The sequence below is a fragment of the Setaria italica genome, chromosome VI, assembly GCF_000263155.2.
Source record: "Setaria italica strain Yugu1 chromosome VI, Setaria_italica_v2.0, whole genome shotgun sequence".
Lineage (NCBI taxonomy): Eukaryota > Viridiplantae > Streptophyta > Magnoliopsida > Poales > Poaceae > Setaria > Setaria italica.
This window is the reverse complement of record NC_028455.1, coordinates 21660433-21684381: the sequence shown is the minus strand read 5'-3', so window position 1 is coordinate 21684381 and position 23949 is coordinate 21660433. Positions and strand designations below refer to the sequence as shown.

General features: G+C 41.7%; 1 protein-coding gene and 1 long non-coding RNA gene across 9 annotated transcripts; one reads left to right on the top strand and one right to left on the bottom strand.

Moving 5' to 3' along the window:
* Nucleotides 1–2565: 2565 nt before the first annotated feature.
* LOC101777757 (translation initiation factor IF-2) lies at nt 2566–13960 on the top strand. The gene is made up of 7 exons (XM_012847010.2): nt 2566–2633; nt 7104–7202; nt 7540–7665; nt 9117–9218; nt 10662–10766; nt 13457–13524; nt 13603–13960. The coding sequence occupies exons 1-7, from the start codon at nt 2582–2584 to the stop codon at nt 13714–13716; spliced, it is 666 nt and encodes a 221-aa protein (XP_012702464.1). The 5' UTR covers nt 2566–2581; the 3' UTR covers nt 13717–13960.
* Nucleotides 13961–14342: 382 nt separating this feature from the next.
* Nucleotides 14343–18347, bottom strand: LOC105914516. Of its 8 annotated transcripts, none has more exons than XR_002678242.1 (5): nt 17233–18345; nt 16442–16667; nt 15579–15683; nt 15249–15373; nt 14343–14845 (listed from the first exon to the last, which is right to left on the bottom strand). It is a non-coding gene; the product is annotated as an uncharacterized LOC105914516 (long non-coding RNA). The 8 variants fall into 8 exon arrangements; XR_001164224.3 differs by having other exon boundaries at nt 16442–16588; nt 17233–18343; XR_002678245.1 differs by having other exon boundaries at nt 16442–16588; nt 17321–18343.
* Nucleotides 18348–23949: the final 5602 nt, after the last annotated feature.

The window sequence follows — 23949 nt, the reverse complement described above, 5'->3', positions numbered from 1 at the left end:
GAAATCGAATTAACAAGTTTGTAGATCGTTTCCAGACAGACTTCTCCATCCTTGGTTATATAATGACCGGTCAAGTCGTGAAGTTTGTCCCTTGCTATTGATCGTTACACAATGTTCCACGCTTACATCCAAATAAGTTGCTACACCTTAAGTTCGTTGCACTGACCTTGGAACTAATGTAGTGACGGTCAAGTTGTGCAGTTCGTTGCTTGCTCATGGTTGTCACCAAAGATTCTCTACAATTGGAAAATAATTAATTTAATTGTAATATTCATTGCCAGCTAATGGATCCAAATCAGAAGTCATTACGCGGGAAAGTTGGTGATTTGGTACGAAATTACGCCATGGGTGCTATTTCAAATCCAATTTTGATAATTAAATTCCTACTCTTTGACTGTTCACCCGGCAGATGTGACGGTCTATGTTGCATATCAGTTTATTTCGTGATCACGATCTGCTAGTTGGATTGATCCCTGCCTCGGTGCGCACGTCCATGCCTGTTTTAAAATACTAATTGAAAACTTAAAAACAAAATAATAGAACAGGAGAAACAACTAAAACGCCATTAATTTTTATGTGCATTTAAAATAACTATATTCATGATGTACTGTTCTCAATAGCTACTTGATTGAAGATAATACCCCTGGATTTTTTTTCTGGAAGTATCCGTCGTAGGTTTGTTGAGAAATAATAGGCTCGCGTGCCGATTTGATGAATTTTCAATATTACTGTTTTACTTATTCCTTATCGTCTTCCATGTTAATTTTGAATAATCCATCTTAAATATTTCTCTCTGAAACTATTACGATACACAAAAACTATTTTTAGATTAAGAAAAATATTTTAACTATGGGCGGCATAAGCACTTGCCAGCACATGAACCATTACAACACTCGCCAGCACAGAAAGCATATGTGCTGGAGGGTGGCTAAGGATGCCGGCCAGCAGAGAGTGATCTATGCTGGCGGGTGAGCACCCACCATCACAAATAGGTATTTGTGCTGGCTTAAAATTACTGGCGGGCACGATCACAAACCACTTCTAACTGCTAGCAAAAAGCTTTTGTGGCCTGGTGTGCCGTCCATCGTTTGCATCGATATGATCGAAAGAAACAAACAAACCAGCTATGACGAATGTGCAGCGACTAACTAGGACGGTTACTTTGAGGTATAACTATGACCGTGAAAAATAATCCTATTCTAACAGGCCAACTTGTATTTACAGGAGACCACCTTTCCGTGATAGTCTCTAAAATCTCATCCGGGGTGGTTATCATACTAGCACATAAAGCCGATGCAAAAAAAAAAAAAATACTCACCACGTACCATATCTGTACTGGCGGTGCTAGCCAGCACGGACGATAAGTATCCATGTCAGTTGCTGCATACGGCATGGATAGTCAAAATAGAAATTGGAAAAATAGATAGCAAAAAAATATAGTCCTGGAAGGCCAGCTACCCCTGAGAAACCCTAACCGTCACGTGTTAGAAGGCACATCACGTGTTTTCACGTGAAATACGCACACATGTGGTGTATCTAGCTTTCGATCTCACGCTCCTTACCGTCCAATGTACACGACATAACTTCACACAAGAGGGAGTTTTATACCTTTACGCTAGTTGCCTCGAGCTTTCACCCATTATTTGGGTATTTACATGACTTCAAACTAAAAAACTACTATAAAGTTATACTCCCTCCATTTCAAATTGTAAGTTGTTTTGACTTTTCTAGATTCATAGATATTATTACGATGCGTAATAATATCTATGAATGCATCATAATAATATCTATGAATGCATCGTAATAATATCTATGAATCTAGAAAAGTCAAAACGACCTACAATTTGGAACGGAGGAGTAGATCCTATCAAAATTTATCGTTTTCTTTATATAAGTTTGTCTCCATCCGGGTCCGTATGCAAATGTTATAAATTTTCAAATACAAGCTAAAATTCACATAACAAATATGGAAAAATTATCCACGACGCCTCTTTATAAAGTCAGTGCAGATGGACTATCCCCGCTGATTCTAAATACAATTGGCTCGGAAAGTCCTTAAAGTATCCCTGCCGGCTCTATTTAGATCTAGTGCCGGCTATTGTTGAGAGCCGGCACAAATGACTTAACCAAGTTGACTCTCAATTATCCAGCATAGATGAACCAATACAGGTGAGTGTTTCTCTAATTGTGTAGATATACAAGATAATTAGGTCCCAACAAACACAGAGTCGGTACTGCATAAAATGAGATTAAACTAAACAAAAAAAATCATTTGTTACGCCCATCATTAATTGTTTGGTTGATACGGTAGTCAACGAATCGAGGCCGCGATGAATGTATAGTGACAGAATACCGTATCAACCGGCATATATTAACTAGATAGGAACTTGCATAATGTTTTCCTGCAAAGATATTTCACACACGGCAAGAAATCTCTTTTGTCTACGAAGACGAATTAGCATAGTACGTCAACCGGACGTGTTGATATCATGGTTTTTTTGTCTACACCTAGCTAAATTTCGTATATAAATGGTAGCCTCTAGCTGGTGTACACGCGAAGAAGACCATATAGCAAGCATACATGGACCCTAAAAAGCCAAGCGCTGGGCAGTCGACGGGACCAAGCAAAAATGGTAAGTCGATTCTTTTTGTTTTGTTTTCACGTGCTATGCCTTCGTGCATGTGATGCTGTCATGCATAGAACATATGCGTTGCTTATTAGTTTTTTTAGGATGAATTTGTGGGTTATAAAATGAGACTTGAATATCGCTGCACGTTTCCAATTTATTCTTTAGTTCTGTGGGAAACTTTGGGACATCTTTTTTCCCCCTTTTTCATGAATGAAGCGGCTTTTTATCACATGGTTGTGTACCCGCTCCAGGTTCTCAGCGTTAGCTGATCATGCATGTTCCCGAACAAAGGAAGAACGAGCCAAATTAAACCTATGCAACCGTTCCTATATATGCAGATATGTAAATTGGAAGGACGAAGTTGAAGGAGCAAGCGTGCGAGTGCGACCCATCCGCTTCCTTCAACCTCGATCCGGATAACAACCTTTTGCCGGCGACCCGGCGTATGTTTTCCTCAGCCGCGCTAGTGTAATTGCCGGCCACAACTCCATCCGCTCCTGGCGGCGCCACGCCACCTTGCTGCCCTGCTGCATATAGCTGTCGACCGACGGACCAGCCTCCGACCAAGAAGTGGTGGTTCTAGGGATACTTCGACTATCAAAACCTGGTGAAAACTAACCTTGTCTGTGAGTGGGTTGGGCCTTGCACTACTTATGCGAAGGATCGCGTCCGCACATAGAGTTCCCCGGTGTAATTAAAGTACTTCCTCCACCCGTACTTTTAGGAAAAAATACATTAGTATATATACAGTATCAAATAAATTCACTATGTAAACATATTTTATGATAGATTTAATAAAATTTGATTAATAATTTAATATTAGAGAAGGTTGACTTATAACAAATATAAATTGAACTATAATTTGAAACAGAGAGATTAAATTTTGAGTCTATGTTAGTTCGATCCCATAGAAAGTGAATGGACTCTCTGTCAATAATTCTTCACATGCAATTACTAACCGATGGTGATAATTTTGTAAAAAAACTGTCTATAAAAATAGATAACTGTGGAAAGAGAAATTTTATCCAGGCCAGCAACTATCACACCATCGCCCATCTCAAGGTTGAACACATTGGATTTCACACGAAATAAGCAAGTGTGTTTCCAGTAGGATTCAAACTCACAACATCAAGCCTCAGCCTAGCTCTTACTGCTTACTACAACACCACATAGTACTATTGTCTGGTATAGGGATGCTATTTTTCTATTAACTTCACTGAACTTATATATAATATTTGGACATCAAAATGAAACTAAAATGAAAAAGTTAACCACAAACGCACCTTCACTCTTATGCCGCGTGGATTGCTCTCCGTTTGCTTGGCGGTACTTCTCTAGCCAATGACCTAGTGGACTATCCATGTCAAGATCGACCGAGAGGGGTTCAAAATCATTTAAGTTGACAGCCCTCTTGACTGTTTTTATTACCCAATTTGCTGTGATCGGGTGTTTGAAGTGAGTCGGATTTTCGCACTCTGTACGATTCGGTTGTCGGAGTGTTAGGTGATTCATCATTCCTTAGAAGCAGCTTCTTTCACAATTGAGAACTGTCATGAACATCTGGATGGGAGCAGTCAGCAAGAGTTAATTATTAGGAACAACAGGGTGATCCATATCTCTTGCAGAAAACATGTTCAGTGGAACTTTGCCATTGTAACAAGATGCAGCATCTTGTTAGTTTCTCTGCAGAAACCAACCAGCTCTGCTAGGGAAGCGACCCCGGAGACCAGCCTACTACAAAGTTGTACATCTAGTAGAATACTACAACTTTGACTTCAGGAAGAGACTGAAATTTCAGATTGCCCTGGTTAAGTTGAAGGTGTTGGAGATAAGAAAAAGGTGGTATGGAAAAATAATACGGATGAAGGGGACGACTGTTATAGATGGTGATGGTGGTTGTACAACGTGGTTGCAAATTGTCCTCCTTGACCACAAGTGCACACGGCAGCACAGTGGTGCGAGATCGTCATAGCCTGCTGTCCTGCGAAACCCAAGGTGATGCTTTTGGAAGCATACTCATCTGGGAACATAGAGGCTGCAGCATATGGTGGCATAGCAAACTCGCTAGGGTTCACAGTATGGCACCAACGGCAAGGATGCGAGGCGAGCTTCTTGTGTGATCACTGATGATTGGATATGGTGCCCTCTCGTTCTCCCAGCTCTCCGCCTTGGATAAGATGAGGTGAGGCCCCGGCTCATCTCACTTCTAGAGCATATATGTCATATGTGCGGAAGCAGGACACAAAATAGGTGCATCAAGGCTAATGCTAACATAGGTGCATCGAAGAAACAAGCCAGCGGTGCTATGCTTAAAACGGCAAGGCAACAAAGATTTGTATATTAATATCCCTCTGTTCCAAATTACTGTTAACATGCATAGATTATAGAAAGTATCTAAACATAGTGTGTGTATATATATATATATATATATATATATATATATATATATATATATATATATAGCTGCATACCAAAAGCTATGTATCTATAAAAATCAAAACAAATAGTAATTTGGGATGGAGGAAGCAGTTGATAGATCCAACATATCCAACATATACAAATACACAATAGAGGTGATAGTAATTCCACCATACTAAAGTACTTTCGCCACAAGGGCCAAAACCAGAACACCAAATTAAGGACCACGTAATACAGTGTGTACCAGTACTATAGAAACCACATGTTTCTAGCTTTTTTTGCAAAGAAGACTTTTAGAATGTTGTGTCTAAGGTTTTTTTTCCTTGCTATATAGGCAAAAGAAAAAAGTTATTGCAAACACTAAATTTATATAAACCATGAGTAATTTATTTAAATTGATTAAGTTCTAGATATGTTGCAGTTTGTTTTACAACTGTTTATATGTACATATTATTTGGACACCATTTGTTTTCTAATTTATTTCTATTGCAATAACAGGCGGCACAAGTAATAGTAATCGGATCTCTATTGCTACTAGTTTTCCGCATAATCCACTAATAGAAATACAACCTTCCATCCTCAACAAAAATCTCAGTTATTTTTGACCCGGGACTAAAGAGGCACCAACGGGGACTAAAGGTGATCCTTTAGTCCCGGTTGGTGTTACAAACCCGGACTAAAGCCTCAGTGACCTTTAGTCCCGGTTGGTACACCAACCAGTACTAAAGGGTCCCCCATAAGTTACTACAAAAGGATTGCATCCTCTACTCAGTTAGATGTACTGTGTAGGTGAGATGGTAAGGAAGCTACATGCGAGTCTTGAGGTCGTGGGTTCGAATCCCACGCATCGTGCACGTGCATATTTCGCATGAAAAATCGGGTGACTTGTGCCTTGCGACGTGCGCATGTGGGGAGGGCCTCCTGGGAATTTCTAATATTTTTTTAGCGCAAAACCTTTTAATCCTGGGTCTTAGTCTCGAATGATTAGTCTCGGTTAGGAAAACCGAAATCTATGAGGTTTCCCAACCGGAAGTTCGAGACTAATGCTCGTTTCTCTATCGGTGATCATCACTCGAGACAAGGTCAAAACCACAAAGCTAGTGCATCCAATGGTAAGCGCTAATCAAATTGTAAGGTTTAGAGGTTTTGTCAATCTGATTGAACATATACTAATCCATGTAAAAATATTAATCCAGCGGCAAGCCAACAAAGATTTAAATATTAACTAGACTCAACATATACAGATAAACAACAGAGGTGGTACTAATTCCACCGTTGTAAATCCGTAATAGAATACTTAGGCCACAGGGGCCAAATCCCAACACCAAAAAGGACCATGTAATACAGAGTGTACACGTACTTTGGGAAACGTAGTATAACCACATGTTCCTATTACTGTCTGTAAAGAAGACGGTTAGGATGCTGAGTGTATAAGGGCTTTTTTTTGCTTGGTAAGAAAAAATAGTTGTTACAAACAGTAAACATATGCAAAAACCATGACTAATTTATTTAAATTGAATGTGAGACGTTTAAGTTCTAGATATGTTGCAGTTCATTTACACCAATCTATATGTTGCAATTTCTCGCTTCATATAAAAAATGCTAATTGGGCGGTGCTACGTTTGGAGAAGCATGCGAACAAAGATTTATATGTTAATTATAATCAACATACATGGAGAAACAATAGATGTCATACGAGTTCCACCATACTAGAATACTTACGCCACAGAGGCCGAAACCTGCAGAACACTTTAAGGAACATGTAATACAGTGTGTACCGTACTCTAGTAACCACATGTTCCTAGTACGGTCCGTAAAGAAGACAGTTAGCTAGGATGCTGAGTGTACGGGCTTTTTGCTTGATTTATAGGCAATAAAAATAGTTGGCACAAATAGTAAATGTATACAAAATCATGACTAGTTAATTTAAATTGAAGAGATGATGTTTAAGTTCTAGATATGTTGCAGTCCATTTTACAACAGTTATCTGTTCAGATTATCAGGACACCCATTAGTTTTCTAATTTGTTTTTCTAATTTGTTTTTATTGCAACAGGCGGCGCAATCAGTAGTAATCTGATCTCTAATGTTCCCGGTTTTCAGCGTAATCATCACTCAAGACTAGGTGAAAAAAACACAAATAGTGCACCCAATGGTAAGCGCATATCCAAATTGCAATGTTTACAACATTTGTTTACAAGATTGAACCCAAGCATTCTCAACCCAACTATAGGAACCTAGGAAGCACATTATCCTAGTACTGTCTGTAAAGAAGACAGTTAGAAAGTTGTGTGTAAAGGTTTTGCTTGCTATTCAGCAAAAACAAAACGTTAACACGGACAGTAAATTTATACAAAAACATGACTAGATATGTTAAATTCAATATTGTGAGATGTTAAAGTTCTAGATATGTCACAGTTAATTTTACAACAATTTATCTGTTCGAATTATTGGACAACCATTCCATTTCTGATTTGTTTCTTATGCAACAGGCGGCGCAATTAACACTAATCAGACCTCTACTGTTCCCGGTTTCCAGCGTGATCATCATTCGAGGCAACTAGGTGATCATCATTCGAGGCAACTAGGTCGAAACAAGACAGCTAGTTCATCTAGTGGTAAGCCCATAACCAATTTGCAACATTTAGAAACTTTTTGCTGTCTACACATGTGGTTCGTTTGAATATTGTCAAACGTTTTGACGCGTACTATACCAAAAAATTCTAGGTAATCCATGGACAGTATATGCAATGCTTAAAAAATGATCTAAGTTGTTTCTCTCTATTATATAGCTTTCTAGAGGAATCTAATATACTTTATTCAAAATCCAAAATAAATTATGGGTCAAAAATGAGATGGATGCTCTACATGGTACTATATGATGGGTTTAGTCTATGATTCTCATATACAAGAAACTCTAGCAAAAAAATATATTATATGCGTATCAAGCCTTACTCCCATGATTTCTACTAGTATTGTTGAGGGAATCAAATTTTATGATCTATACTCCCTCCATCATGAAATACAAGGCATCTAATCATTCAAAAACTATCCTCAAATATAAGGCATTCTAGGCACATTTAAGAAATTGCATCAATTCTCATCACTGTTAGCAGGATTAGTTTGGCTGATTGAGGGACTAGTGAATTGAGCTCCTTGTTATCTGCAACTATCATTAAAGCAACAAGGAAATACAGCTATCCACATCTTAACTTAAGAGTACATGTGTTCTTTGTCAGTCCTATACTAATATGTCCTTAAATCTCTAAAATGCCTTACGTTTTAGGATGGAGGGATGACATATGATGAGTTTAGTGGGATAGTGTTAGCCATTAAACCTAGTTCATATCTCTGGTACAATAAAATTAAAACAGAGAGAGGATTCCTGTGTGCTATATATACTAAGCAAAAAAATTTTGGTAAACAAAAAATACATATAAAAATAAATATAAGTTATTAATATGAATATGAGAAATTTAAAGTATTCAAGTATTTAAATTTCTATATACCTATAAATTCAACATGGCATATTTACCAAAAAATTATTTTTCATATTTTTTATTTTGTTTGGTTCTATAAATTGTGCTAAATGACGTGATAGTTAATACCGAAAAAATCCGTATAGTACAACCGTGCTACATTTAGAGCAGCAAGCCAACAAATATTTTTATATTTAATCAGACACAACATATACTCATAAACAATAGAGGTGGTACTAATTCTACCCTACTAGAAGAATTATACCACATGGGCTGAAACCAGAACACAAAAGGCCCATGTAATACATCGTGTACCCACCAAACTCGAGGAACCTAGGAAGCACATTATCCATGTACTGTCTGTAAAGAAGACAGTTAGAAAGTTGTGTGTAAAGGTTTTTTGCTTGCTATTCAGCAAAAACAAAAGGTTAATACGGACAGTAAATTTATACAAAAACATGACTAGATATGTTAAATTCAATATTGTGAGATGTTATAGTTCTAGATATGTCGCAGTTAATTTTATAACAATTTATCTGTTCAAATTATTGGACAACCATTCCATTTCTGATTTGTTTCTTGTGCAACAGGCGGTGCAGTTAACACTAATCGGACATCTACTGTTCCCGGTTTCCAACGTGATCATCATTCGAGTCAACTAGGTCAAAACAACACAGCTAGCTCATCTAGTGGTAAGCGCACAACCGATTTGCAACATTTAGAAACTTTTTACTGTCTACCCATGTGGTTCTTTTGAATATTATCAAACATTTTGATACGTAGTATACCAAAAAATTCTAGGTAATCCATAGACGGTACATGCAATGCTAGAAAAACAATCTAGTTGCTTCTCTCTATTATATAGCTTTCTAATTACTTTATTCAAAATCCAAAATAAATTCCAGGTCAAAAATGAGATGGTTGCTCTACATGGTACTATATGATGGGTTTAGTCTATGATTCTCAATTACAAGAAACTCTAGCCAAAAAATATATTATATGCGTATCAAGCCTTACTCCCATGATTTCTACTAGTATTGTTGAGGGAATCAAACTTTATGATCTATACTCCCTCCATTATAAAATACAAGGCATCCAAGCATTCAAAAACTATCCTCAAATATATGGCATTCCAAGCACATTTAAGAAATTGCATTAATTCTCATCACTGCTAGGAGGATTAGTTTGGCTGATTGAGGGACTAGTGAATTGAGCTCCTTGTTATCTGCAACTGTCATTAAAACAACAAGGAAATACAGCTCTCCACATCATAACTTAAGAGTACATGTATTCTTTGTCAGTCCTACTAATATATCCTGAAATCTCTATAATGTCTTACATTTTAGGATGGAGGGATGACATTTGATGAGTTTAGTGGGATAGTGTTAGCCATCAACCTAGTTCATATCTCTGGTACAATAAAATTAAAACAGAGAGAGGATTCCTGTGCTTCCTATATATACTAAGCAAAAAGTTTTGGTAAACAAAAATACGTATACAAATAAATATAATTTATTAATATGAATATGAGAAATTTAAAGTATTCGAGTATTTACATTTCTATATACCAATAAATTCAACATGGCATATTTACCAAAAAAATATTTTTCATATTTTTTATTTTGTTTGGTTCTATAAACTGTGCTAAATGACGTGGTAGTTAATACCGAAAAAATTCTGTATAGTACAACCGTGCTACATTTAGAGCAGCAAGCCAACAAATATTCTTATATTTAATTAGACACAATATATACACATATACAATAGAGGTGGTACTAATTCCACCGTTAATTCCACCGTACTAGAATAATTATACCACATGGGCTGAAACCAGAACACCCATGTAATACATCGTGTACCCACCAAACTCGAGGAACCTAGGAAGCACGTTATCCTAGTACTGTCTGTAAAGAAGACAGTTAGAAAGTTGTGCGTAAAGGTTTTTTTGCTTGCTATTCAGCAAAAACAAAAGGTTTACACGGACAGTAAATTTATACAAAAACATGACTAGATATGTTAAATTCAAAATTGTGAGATGTTATAGTTCTAGATATGTCGCAGTTAATTTTACAACAATTCATCTGTTCAAATTATTGGACAACCATTCCATTTCTGATTTGTTTCTTGTGCAACAGGCGGTGCAGTTAACACTAATAATCAGACATCTACTGTTCCCGGTTTCCAGCGTGATCATCATTCGAGGCAACTAGGTCGAAACAACACAGCTAGTTCATCTAGTGGTAAGCGCATAACCGATTTGCAACGTTTAGAAACTTTTTGCTGTCTACCCATGTGGTTCTTTTGAATATTATCAAACGTTTTGATGCATACTACACCGAAAAATTCTAGGTAATCCATAGACGGTATATGCAATGCTTGAAAAACAATCTAGTTGTTTCTCTCTATTATATCGCTTTCTAGTTACTTTATTCAAAATCCAAAATAAATTCCGGGTCAAAAATGAGATGGATGCTCTACATGGTACTATATGATAGGTTTAGTCTATGATTCTCAGATACAAGAAACTCTAGCAAAAAAATATATTATATGCGTATCAAGCCTTACTCCCATGATTTCTACTAGTATTGTTGAGGGAATCAAATTTTATGGTCTATACTCCCTCCATCATGAAATACAAGGCATCTAATCATTCAAAAACTATCCTCAAATATAAGGCATTCTAGGCACATTTAAGAAATTGCATCAATTCTCATCACTGTTAGCAGGATTAGTTTGGTTGATTGAGGGTCTAGTGAATTGAGCTCCTTGTTATCTGCAACTGTCATTAAAACAACAAGGAAATACAACTATCCACATCTTAACTTAAGAGTACATGTGTACTTTGTCAGTCCTATACTAATATGTCCTTAAATCTCTAAAATGCCTTACGTTTTAGGATGGAGGGATGACATATGATGAGTTTGGTGGGATAGTGTTAGCCATCAACCTAGTTCATGTCTCTGGTACAATAAAATTAAAACAGAGAGGTTTCCTGTGCTAAACAAAAAATACGTATAAAAATAAATATAAGTTATTAATATGAATATGAGAAATTTAAAGTGTTCGAGTATTTACATTTCTATATACCATATAAATTCAAAATGGTATATTTACCAAAAAAATATTTTTCATGTTTCATGTTTCAGTATCTATTTGGCTTTTATTTGTTTCAATTGCAACATGCACAATAAATAATCAGACCTATAGGATCAATCATGGTTTTTAGCGTGATCATTACTCCACACAAATGTCCAAAAGACATAACTAATGCACTCGATGGTAAAAGCATAAGAAAATTTTGATGTTTAGAATTTTTATATATAAGCCGATACCCAAGATTTTTCAACCCTAGACCGTTCTTTTAAATCTTTTAAACGCCGTGATGGGAACTATAACAGAACAATTCTGACAATCCATTCACGTCATTTGCTTAAAATATAATTGTTTTGTTGGTAACATATCTTTGAATGGGAATATGAATTACAGTATACGGAAATTCTAGGTCTGAAGATATGAAAATTAAAAATTAAGTGAATAGAGTGCAAATATAGATATTTTCTGCGCCAAGAGAAATGATAGAAATGAGAATTGCAACGTTTTGAACAATTGTCTGAGCCAATTGAGATAAATTTTGGTTATTTTTAACAATTATGGATTGAGTAATTTAGATTGAAATTGAGGGTAGTATGTTATGTTATTTTTCAAAAATGGTGTAGAGATGGGGTATTTAGATACGGACGTAGGGGGGGTAAATATGGGCAATTTTGAAGCAAATGTAGAGTATCAATTTAATTTATGATATTTTCACGATGAAAGAGAAGTAAGTTAGTTCTAATGGCTATTATTATAAAAATGATGGATCTACAAAATTGATGGTAAGATATATGTTGTCTTTTTTTTTTGAAATTTCTAGGTTTTAACTATATTTGTAGCATGTCTAATGATACGAAACGACATCAAAGGATCGGAGTGCAGTTGACGTGAGCGCAAGCAACGCAGCGTAAACCAATATATATGAATGCAGCACGGGGGGATACTGGGGTCGTGAACATGGACAAACGCAAGGTTGGGAGCAGGCATGCACTGATCCACTGCAAGGATCAGGATTTACTCCAGCACATGGCCACGGATGCATTTCACTTTGCCTTCTAAAATTTGTTCAAAAGTTGTTTCCTTCAAAATCCGTGCGGTTAGACAAGGACTGCTGATTATTGAGAGAATGTAGCCCATCGTAACACTAGTAGACAACTCACCTTCCATGCGCCTCCTTTTGTTCTGGTTTAAAGTTGGTCCGGGATAAAAATTTCAGCAACCGGGACTAAAGCTCGATCACTGGCGGGGGGCTCACCAACCATGACCTTTTATCCCGGTTGCAAAGGCCAATGGAAAAAAAAAAGTCCTGAGAGGCCTTTTATCCCGGTTTGAAACACCAACCGGGATAAAAGATGCCTTTTATCCCGATTTGTAATACCAACCACGATAAAAGACCCCTGTTTTTATACCGGTTGGTGTTTCAAACCGGGGTAAAAAGGTCCCCAACGGGGTGACTGAAAGAGGACTAAATCCCTCGAACCCTTTTATCCCGGTTTGTAATACCAACCGGGATAAAAGGGGGTCTTTTATCCCGGTTGGTGTTTCCAACCGGGATAAAAGGGTCCCCACGAGTTAATACAAAAGGATTGCATCCCCTATATAGTTAGATGTGCTATGTAGGTGGGATGGCAAGGAAGCTACGCGTGAGGCTGGAGGTTGTGGGTTCGAATCACATGTAGCGCGCACGCGCATATTTCGCGTGAAAAACCGTGTGACTTGTGAACCCTACCAACTGACTTGCCCTTTTTTTCAAGTTCCTTATTACCAACGATTGGACAAAACTTGCCACACTAAAACCATTTCATGACCAATATTCTTATGGTTGAACGTGTTTCAGGTGACCTGAGGGAAAAACTCAAACAAGCCAGGAAGAGCGAGAAGCTGAACGTTGGACAGCTTGCACAGGTTACTACACGTTCTATCGATAAGGTTGTATATACACCTATCACATTATTTTACATATGCTATTTTGGTAACACGCAGAAGATCGGCGTGGAGCCACAGGCGATTGAGGACTACCAGTCCGGCAAGGAGGTTCCACCGCAGATCATTGCCAATATTGAGAAGGAACTAATAAAGCTTCTGAGCAAGAAGTAACTTTCTTTCCTGGAGGCTGAAGCTTCTGAGCAAGAAGTAACTTTCTTTCCTGGAGGCTGAAGCATCAAGCACATCATGTTAAAGTCTATCTTGCCTGCCTCCGTATTGTCTACGCTGTTTATCTCGGAGTCATGCACGTTTCTATTTAAATACGAGTGAATAATAAAACTGTTGTCTTACACTTGCTACTCTTAGATGTTAAACCAGTGAGCAAATTTGATAATATATATATATATATATAGTCCTCCGCTATTCGATAGCCAGCCCCTGCGCACGTCCCTCCCCGCGCGATAAAGTTGGCAGTTGCCATGGGCCGCGGATCATCCAGCCGCTGCGTGGCCACCAACTCGGCAACTCCCTGCGACCCTGCCCCTCTGGAGCACGCGCACCGCTCCGAACTCAGAACTGGGCGCTGCGGCAGGGTTGGCCTCCTCTGCCAGCGGCACAGGAGGAGCGGTGGACTGACCCGGACACAGACCGCAAAGGCGCGTGGAGACAACAACTAGCTAGCCTGCCCTGCGCTGCCGGAACCCTGTCTCCGCCTGCCACCGCCATGACATGCGACGGTAAAGGATTCAATTTTATACAGTCAAGCATCAAGTTATTTTCTTGGTAAAAAATAATGACATTTGTCATTGCAAAAACATTGCAAACTCAAACTTCATGTTGACCTCGTCAGAATGAGTTGAAATGAGTACATACCACACTATCCTGCAAATTAGAAAAGATCATAACCTCTACACCTAGAAAGTCGAATGTGTGCACTCATAATTACAACAAAATCAGAATCGAATGTGTGCACTCATAATTACAACAAAATCAGAAATTCGAGTGCAGGGATGCACTCCTCACACCGCCTATGCACGTAAATAACTACTAGGTACTTCAGCACCGTAGTGACACTATGGTGCATCTCCAGCTGTCACTGTACCGCAGTGTTGACAATCTGAACGGGTTGCTGGACTATTATCAGCCCTAAGAACAAAACGAAACTGGTTGCTCCCTGCTGTCACTAAATCTTGGACTGCTAACTGCTTGAGGAAAACACCAGCAAGTTTTCCCACTTCTTGGTTTAATTCATCAACCTCTATCCATTGTCATAATGACGTGTCACAAACACACCATTGTACTGCATAAGAATAACTGGCTGTAATTAGATGTTCTCACAAACAGAGCTTGAAATCAAAAGGATACAGACATTGACATGGGTAATGAATAACACAAATCCTAGGTGTAAGTACAAGAATCAATTTTCTTCGCTACTAGGATTATCTAAATTCAATATAACTCGAATGAAGTCTGTGCTCATGTTTTCTGTCAAAAAAAAGTCTGTGCTCATGTTCTAAGAGCACACCCAGCAAGCTATCAAATTAGAGTGGCCAAAACAAGGTACTAATTGGTAAATAGCAGGGCAGCTGATACAAGAGACAGGGTTTCTTTTAGTATCTAGCTATATTATACAAACTTATTTACAGTCAATTAGCCAGAACTGGGGTGAGATGAGTAAAGAGAAAGGCGTATGGTGTCCTCACCATTAACTGCTCGAGCATGTGGCCATCGTTTCCAGCTACAGAAGCAGCAGCAACCCCACAGTACATTCCAGAAATCAGCGAGACATCAAAGATAGTTCACTTAATCTAGTCCCAGGCTATGTATCCTGTCAATACTTGCAAACGATTGACTCAGTTTTGCACAGTCGTATTACTAAAAAGGAGCATTGATGATATTATATTGTTGAAGAGAATTGAGTTGGACTGTCATTGGATAGCATCATTGAGCTAGGCATCGAACTGTTAAGTCCTTATTGTGCCTGATTTAATTAAATTCATGAGGATGGAAGCAGGGGACATGACACGTCATACCTTATTGCTGGGGGCATCAGTGAGGCATTTATTCTGGTAATGGAATATATCCAGTGTGAGCTGATCAATAGCGCACCAGCCGGTGTACATCCGAATGTCATTGACCTGAAAAGAAAATGACAATACTACTGTCAAAAATTGTACAATGATGCTAACTGCTAAGACTGAAAATGCAAAAGATAGCTACTTCAATAAGAAATTCCTTTAACAGTATATACAACTGAAAATGCAATTACTAAAAGGCATTCTTTAATTCAGGTTGCAAATAATACTCGACCCAATCATAAACAACACAAAATTTACATGGTACATTGTGCAATGATACCCACAGCTACCATATGCAGATTGTGAATCAAAAAAAAATTTGGACGGAAGAACCAATTATTTTCTAAAACATGGTCCATCTCAATTGTATTACTAACAGAAAGTGAATATAATGATTTTGCAAAGAGCCAACTCATCTTAGTTGTGGTGATAAAAGATCAGTGAATCAAGCCAACCAAGTGCGACCTACCAGGCTAGCAGATTTGGATTGGCAAATCTGATCAGTATGACTTAGGAGCGATGGCACTAGCTCTGATATTTCTTCCAGGATACCATGCTAATGTTAAGATGAAGATAACATTTGTTTAAGTACAGGGAAACAAAAGATAAGCGACCCCTGGTTCTGGCAAATTACGTTATTATTCTAATTTACAATGATATTCAACGGATTCATCTGTATTATTGTACACACTATCAGAATTATTGATCTAAAAATATAGTATCGTTATGCAGCTGAAGAATCTGAATAAAAGTAGTTTCTCAGGAATTAAACCTAATCAGATATGGTTTACATCTCTGAAAGTGAACATGTTGAATACCTGAATTCTGAACAGATATGCATCTTCACTCTTCACGAATAAAACTCATCAATCCATTTAAAAAATGAACATGGTAATACTTCAAAGAACTTGACCTGAAGTTCTGGATAGGAAGGTGCAGCAGAATATCCTCCTTGTGTCCCCAGACTACGCACAAGTGAAGGAGATAAAATTGAGAACAAAGAAATCAAGTATTGAATGAATCAACAATAAAAGTGTCCACAAACTGCACACGAGTGAGAGAAACTGAGAGCAGAGAAATAAGTAGTCTCGAATCATGTATTAACTGCATACAGCAAAGAGCAGAGAGTAGCGAATCAGCGCCACTGCATGTTATGAGAACAAAGGCATGCTTGTTTATCCCATATATTTAGTAAGCACTGATCATTGTACACCTTTCTTTTAGATTACACATACATCTTTTCTAACATATTGGACAGACGTAAATAAGGCAACATGCAAAAAAGTATTCTAAATCACATGGGCCCAGCAAGGCAGAAACCTGAACTCTACTTAGTACAATATACTCTGATATCTGACAGAACCCTGGTTGAAGTCCACCCTAACCTTTTGTAAGTACACTGTATCTGCATAGTACAGACTCTTATGTAAAATGACTGGTCTCCATTGTGGTTGTGAAATAATTCTCAAATGGATATTAACCCACATCTGCATCAAGCTTTTTTCTATCTCCATCAGTGTGTTTTCTGATTAGCACATCTATAATTCAGAATAAGAGAAAGACATAACAATCCTGAATACGCATGAGAGGAGCATGGTGACCACCTCACCTGAATCCAAGGAGGGACACTACGGATTCAGTTGAGCATTTCAGAGAATGAAATTCAGGAACATGAAGTCCCAGTTGAGTACACATACATCTCGTTTCTGATCTCGTTGCTGACCTCCACGATGGAGTGACTAGAAAAAAACAGAAATCTTGAATCTGTACACTCCATCAGGGACAGGAGCTAACCTAGAGCTCCGTTCATGGAGGCGGACGAGCCACGGTTGGGGAAGCTTAGGCTAGACGTCGCGTGGAGGGAGGGAGCCACCGTCGTGCCGTGCAGGATCTGCCCAGATCGGCGTCCCAAATCCCATCAACCATGGCAGCATGCCCGTAGTCTACCCGCCGTCTGCCACGGTGCGGCTTGCAGCTCGCTAGGGGCGCTGTCATGCATGGAGAGGGGATGAGGCCGCCATGGATCCGCGCCGAGCCATCGCGGGGGCGGGGGCACCTTGAATCCGCATGGCGAGGTGGGGATGACACCGAGTCTAGGTGGAAACGGGAGGAGGGGGCAACCACCGCACCACCACCTGTCGGGAGTACGGATGGGCTTGTCGCTGCCTTCATCCACTGCTCCGGTGGGAGATCTCACCGGAGTTGTAGCTGGGCTTTGATCGCCTCCCCGATTGGGTCTGGATCTCATGGTCGCAGGGGTCGGATGGCGAGTGGAGTCCGTCGCTGCCGACGGCTAAGCGCGTGGAAACGGGAGGCCGATAGCGAGGCGAGCAGCTCGGGCAGGCGGCGAGCAAGCACCGGACGAGGAGGCGCGGGGACCGGACCATCACGGCGCGGAGGAGCGGCGGCGGGAGCGGCGTATCGGCGGAGAGGAAGCAGAGGGGATCGGTGGGCGGGGAGGTGAGGAAGGATGGGAACACGGAGAAGACGCGCGTGGTGTCGCGGGCGGAAAAGCCGTTGGATGCGAGGAGGCGGAGGGAGTCACGGAGGAGCGGTAGCGGTGCCGAGCGGAGCACGGGGTTGGCGGCGAGGAGCGGGAACGGGTCCAGGTGGAGCTCGGACGAGTGAAAGTGGAGCTTGCGGCGGAACTCCACGCCGCCGCTGCCGGTGGTGACGTGGGGAGAGGGGGCGGGTGGCAGCAGGGAGGGGATAGGCAATTGAACGGACGAAGTGGAGCCACGACAGAGGTGATTTGATCGGGAGAAAAAAAATTGAAAAAAAAACCGGGGATGAGTTAAAACAAACGGGAGGCGGTGTAAGGCCTTAGTCCCAATTTGGGAGTGGCAAAATTGACATTTTGCTATAAATGCGTAACTGTAGCATTTCGTTTGTATTTATGAATTATTGTCCAAACGTTGACTAATTAGGCTCAAAAGATTCGTCTCGCAAAGTACAACAAAACTGTGCAATTAGTTTTTGATTTCATCTACATTTAGTACTCCATGCATATACCGCAAGTTTGATGTGATGGGGAATCTTCTTTTTGCATAGTGCCGAAGTTGGGATTTTGGAGGGAAGTAAACAAGGCCTAAGTTGAGCTCGGCTACGGAATAGCTTATTCCGTACGGATACCGAATTGCTATTCCGTATCCGAGCCGGCCAACCCCACATTAGCCTTCGGCCGTCCTCATGTCACTACCATCAGTTTTATCCTGATTCTTTCGGTTTTTTCTAATCGGATCCGATTCTTTGCACCGTACCAGGTCATCGTCTCCCCGAAACTTCCGCCACTACCCCACTTAGCCACGGGACGGGGAGGTTCCAGCTTGTCGCCATTTTCCTCCCGACCCGCTCCCCTGCTGCGCGACCGCGGGGCTGAGTCGAGACGCCGCCACATTTCATGCAGTGCCGGCACCCGTCACGCTTTTGTCGCCTACGGCAGGCGGCGGTGGCGGGTTGCGGTGGACAACCGTAGCCGCCTCCCCCCGCCCCCCTCCAACACCCCCCCCCCACGCCGGCCGCCTCTACCGGGGCCGGGAAGAACTGGCGCATGACCACGACGTCTGCGGAGTCGTCGTCTTCAGGCGGCCGCGGATGAGGAGGTCGAGTCGGAGACGTCGGCGAACGGGGACAGCGGCATGGCCAGGGCAGCCGGAAGTCATTAAGATCCCACCTGGCTAGCTAGGTGCTGGTCTCCGTGTGGTCAACCGCCCCTCCTCGTCGACTAGCTCATGGCATGGAAGCGCAGCGAAGGCAGTACCCCTTCCCTGCGGAAACCTCCAATTCCTCGCAAGTTCCACCTTCCGATCCAGGTTGACGGCTACGGAATCGCATTTGCGGCGTTCTTCCTCGGTTGCGGCAGCTTCCTAATGCCCCCCTTCACCTTGATTACTTCGGATTGTAGAAAGGTATATATTGTGGCACGTGGTCAAGAATCAACAACTGTTGACGCTCGTTATTGGACTAATTTTATTGAGGGATAAGCATACCCACAGGTCCCCACCGACCAGGATACTCGTCGGCCTTGACAAGTGGGCCCGCCTGACCATGCCGTGCGGGCCAAGGCATAAAAATACATGGAGCACATGTTCAAAGGTCGTGCGAACGGATTCTGCCCGGATATCATAGAATACTTGCTGTAAACTAACTCAGATTGCTTTCCATGTAACAACCAACTAGGATTAGATCTTATATGATTGTAACCCTGGGTCGTCAGTCTATATAAGGCGGCCAAGGACACCCCTCGAGGGTAACTCTTCGCACCCTCAATCAGCAATACAATCCACTAGAACACATGATGTAGGGTATTACTATCAGGAGGCCCAAACCTGTCTAAACCTTGCATCCCTATGTTACCATTTGAGTTCTTGGTCTTCCGATCTCCCCCTCCTACAAATCTACCACTTGAGTAACCCCTTGCTGGACTACCGGTCACTAAATCTGACACTTATAGTAACCCCACCACTTGGTACTTGAAATAACCCCATTATTGCATACGTGTTATATTTTGGAGCATATTGTATTTTGATAGGAAATACGACATAATCAGTGGGTTTTCATATGGAGCTTAATGGATAATTGGACGAGGGTCATCAAAAGAAGCCTGCACAAGAAAGAGAATGACCAGATGGGCCAGAAAGGGCCCAGGTCGATCGGCTAGGGACCCTATAGGCTGATCGACCTGGCCCCTTCCAGGGCCCGGTCGTGTCCCTGTTTCTTCGGTGTGAAGTCTACGATGCATCTAGGGTTTTTCCACAACCAATCATCCAGAGCCGCTGGCTAAGAAGGACTATAAATACCCCCTCATGGACTACGAGTAGAGAGAGAGAGAAGGAGGAGGAAACACCATGAAAACACCATCCACCGCTACCACAAGATCGGGAAATGGAGTGAAGATTGGATCTATATGAGGCCACGTGAAGCGGAGCACTAAAGGAGGGGAAAACACCCGAAGCCGATCAGCTTGGAGGTGCCCAGGCTAATCGGCATGGGGCTTTCCTGCCCCTGTTCGTCGTCTTCTTCGGTCCAGTTGATCTACTAGGTGTCCTTTACCCCTTTTTGTGGCAACATGTGTAAGATCATGGGGGTAAAGTCTCTGTTTGTCCTTGCGGTTGTATGGAGATCTTGATTTGTAATCGCTGAACCTCTTCTTAAGGATCTATTTGTTATCATTCATATCTTTATGATGCTCTTTCATGTAATGGCTGGCCAGCACTACTTTGGGTTGCTTTATTGCTTACGCGATCAGCATGTCATGTTCCGATTGTCCAATAGTTGATTATCTTTGTGTTGTGTAGTGATGGTATGCAAGAGGATAAGTGTTGGGCATGGTCCACATCCACTCACGATAACACTTAGATCTAGTTCTTTCATTCATGGTGATTGCATCTGCAAGTAATCCTAGATCTCTCGGACATGTGTTCCATCTATCTTGTTCACAACCTTTTACTCTCTATTTGCTTTGATATATACTGTTTAGTTCTTTTGTTAGCATAATTTTATCCAATACAAAGAGTTTCAGTTACATAGATTAGTGCTTAGTTAAGCATGCAAATCCATATTCTGTGGATTGATAAACCTTAGGGTATACTCTCAGGGAAAAGCTACAACTGATCTGTGCTGCAACAACCCTAGTTTTAATTAGTCTTCTCAAAGCTTAAGTAGAGTGTTTAGAAGTTAATCTAGCACTTAAATGGACCAAAATGCCCTTTAAAAGCTTAAATTAGGGGTGGATCACAAATTCATATTTTACATAACAACTTCAATTTTTACCAATATAAGAGTTGTAAAACATATCAAAACAAACAACTTTGCTTATTTGAAATTTTGCTAGTTTGGAGAGGAAGACGTTCAAAAATCAGTTTGAATTTCAATGTTAATTCAAACACCTTGTCAAATTCACTATGTCCTTAAGAACATGTCTGTTAGGGAAGTTTAAAACCTATTTGTGGCGGAACCACCTCGGATTAGCTTGATTAAGCAAGGTTAAGTCACCTAACATGCGACACTTTTGCTTAAACCGGGCTAACACGAAGGGCCGTCGGATTTCATCCGATTTAACCACTTAACAGGATCGAGTCTAGCAAACCCACACGAAGGTGAGCGGTTACAGAGAATACAACAAGTCCACTAAGTTAAGCAAGTCCTACTTAATTAGTTCGGCCATAAAAATTAACATCAGAGTTTTATAACAAAAGAATAACAGAGAAAACACTAGCGGAAGACTTCGTCGGGGTCGGATGTCCGGGCGAGGCCAACCAGAACATCACTGAGTCCTCTCCTCGCCGTCCGAGGAGGGGTCCCACTCGACCGTCCAGCCTGGCGGGAGCTGGGGCGGCCAAGCACCAACCAGAGAGGGGTCGGACGCGGCAACTTCACCTGAAAACAGAAGCCACAACAAGGCTGAGCTACTAAGCTCAACAAGACTTAACCGAAAGGAGTAAAAACTACTCCTCCTTCTAGACATGCAAGCTTTTTGGCTGAGGGGTTTGTTTGCCAAAAGCACTAAGTAACCCTATTTTCAAGTTTTAGCTCTGGTTCTAGGTTCATTTACCAGTCTAGGTTGTGCAACCTTTTCTAAGCAATCATAGAGCCAAACAAGATGTGTAGGTATAACAACAAACATTGCCATCAGATTCCTCATTTACTCAGGGTGACATAGCGATCAAGAAATCTCAGACTGTGAGAGGCAGACGAATCGATTCGAGTTCTTTAACCATGCATGGTGAACCTAGCCTCACGACATCCGCGCACCCGGAGGTCGCTTCCTGTGTCGGCCTTCCCCATCAATCCCCTAATCTGTGTCGGGCCCATTTCCTTTGGTGCAAGGTTCCACAGACCCGGCCTCTGCCGTTCTGTGACCACACATTGCCACCACGTGCGACAACCAGTAGGGGAAACTCCGTTCCAAGAACAATGGGGCGACCGCTCACGTCTAGGTTCAATCAGGTACTAGGCTTCCTCATCCCATACTAAGTATGAGGCTAGTACTTTCAAACACTTGATCACAAACACCACCAGTGTCGGGCCTTAGCAAGTTTTCATAGACAGACGGGGCGACCATCCGACCACCAAAAAGTTACCAAACCCTGCCCCGTCCATCGTCCTTATAGTTGTAACAGGAGAGTGAATCATGCAACTCCTACAACTCGCGAGTGACAGGAGATCACTCGGCTTTTACCGTCTCCTATTTAAGCAATGCAACTACTCGGTCCAACAGCTAGTGCTCATATCATGGTTACCTAAGTCATGCGTCTAGGGTTTCACACAACTCCTAAACGTAAATGCACAAGCATGCTATACGGAAGGCATGCGCAAGTTTGGTAAAACGCATAGGACTTTCATGCAACCGGGGCTTGCCTGCAAGCAAAGGGGACGGAAGCTGCTCGACTTCTGGGGCGACTTCAGCTTCCGCGGGCAGGAACTCGGCTACAGCTTCTTCTTCAGGCACTGGGTGCAACTCGTAGAAGCCGTCGGCGAGGTGCAGCTCTACACGAATGCAATGCAGGGGTTAGCTTAGACGGTTATTTCAACAGCAACACTGGCTCGCCTGAGCCCAGAAACTTGCGACAAAGAGCAGGAGGTTATGGCGGTTCGAGAGAGCTGATGATGATTAAAAGGTAAGGGTAGGAAGGGACTAGTGGTCTGATCCTTGAACTAGAGGAGGTGATAACTGGGATCCTTAGACGCAAGCGCTACAGGGTTCCCAAGTTTTACACTTACACCCTCAAGTTGAAGAAAAAGATCACAGCCAAGCCCTCGGGCGAGGCGGATAAGGGTCGGCGGAATAGACAGGGTCGGACGAGACGGAACTGGGGTCGGGCGGATAGGAGGGGTCGGGCGAGGCGGACTTAGGGTCAGGAACTCACCTTCTTCCTGAAAGGAAAGCTTGGGGTCGGGAAGAGGCAGACTTGGGCGGAGGGACTAAAGCTTCGAGCAAGGGCTAAGACTGGCGATGCTCCGGCGGCGGCGCTGCTTCTTGCGGATCACAAGAGAGCTCTACGCAGCACAAAGGAGCAAGCTGCTGGGTGACTTGGAGGAACTGAGAGAGAACTGAGAGAAGAACTTCTCAAGAACTGGGTGGGTGGCGCTAGGAGCTTGAGCAGGGAGCTAGAGAAGGCTAAAGGCAACAAAGGCGGAGGGAACTCCGGCGACGGGGGCATCCCTTTTATAGCTGCTGGAGCAGAGGAACGGAAATGTCGCGGAGAGAGAGAAGGGGAGCGGCGCGAAGGCTGGGGAGAAGCAATGGAGTGCTCTGCCGTGGCGGCGATTGAGCAAACAGGGCGGTGCTGCAGAACTCCGGGGGTGACGCCAGCGATCATTGCGC

What these genes read in the sequence shown, in the direction of transcription:
- LOC101777757 (XM_012847010.2), top strand. Translation starts at nt 2,582, where the DNA reads ATGGACCCTAAAAAGCCAAGCGCTGGGCAGTCGACGGGACCAAGCAAA. An exon ending in GACAGCTAGTTCATCTAGTG is followed by an intron (nt 7,666 to 9,116) that starts GTAAGCCCATAA and finishes CTTGTGCAACAG; the next exon opens with GCGGTGCAGTTAACACTAAT. An exon ending in CACAGCTAGTTCATCTAGTG is followed by an intron (nt 10,767 to 13,456) that starts GTAAGCGCATAA and finishes AACGTGTTTCAG; the next exon opens with GTGACCTGAGGGAAAAACTC.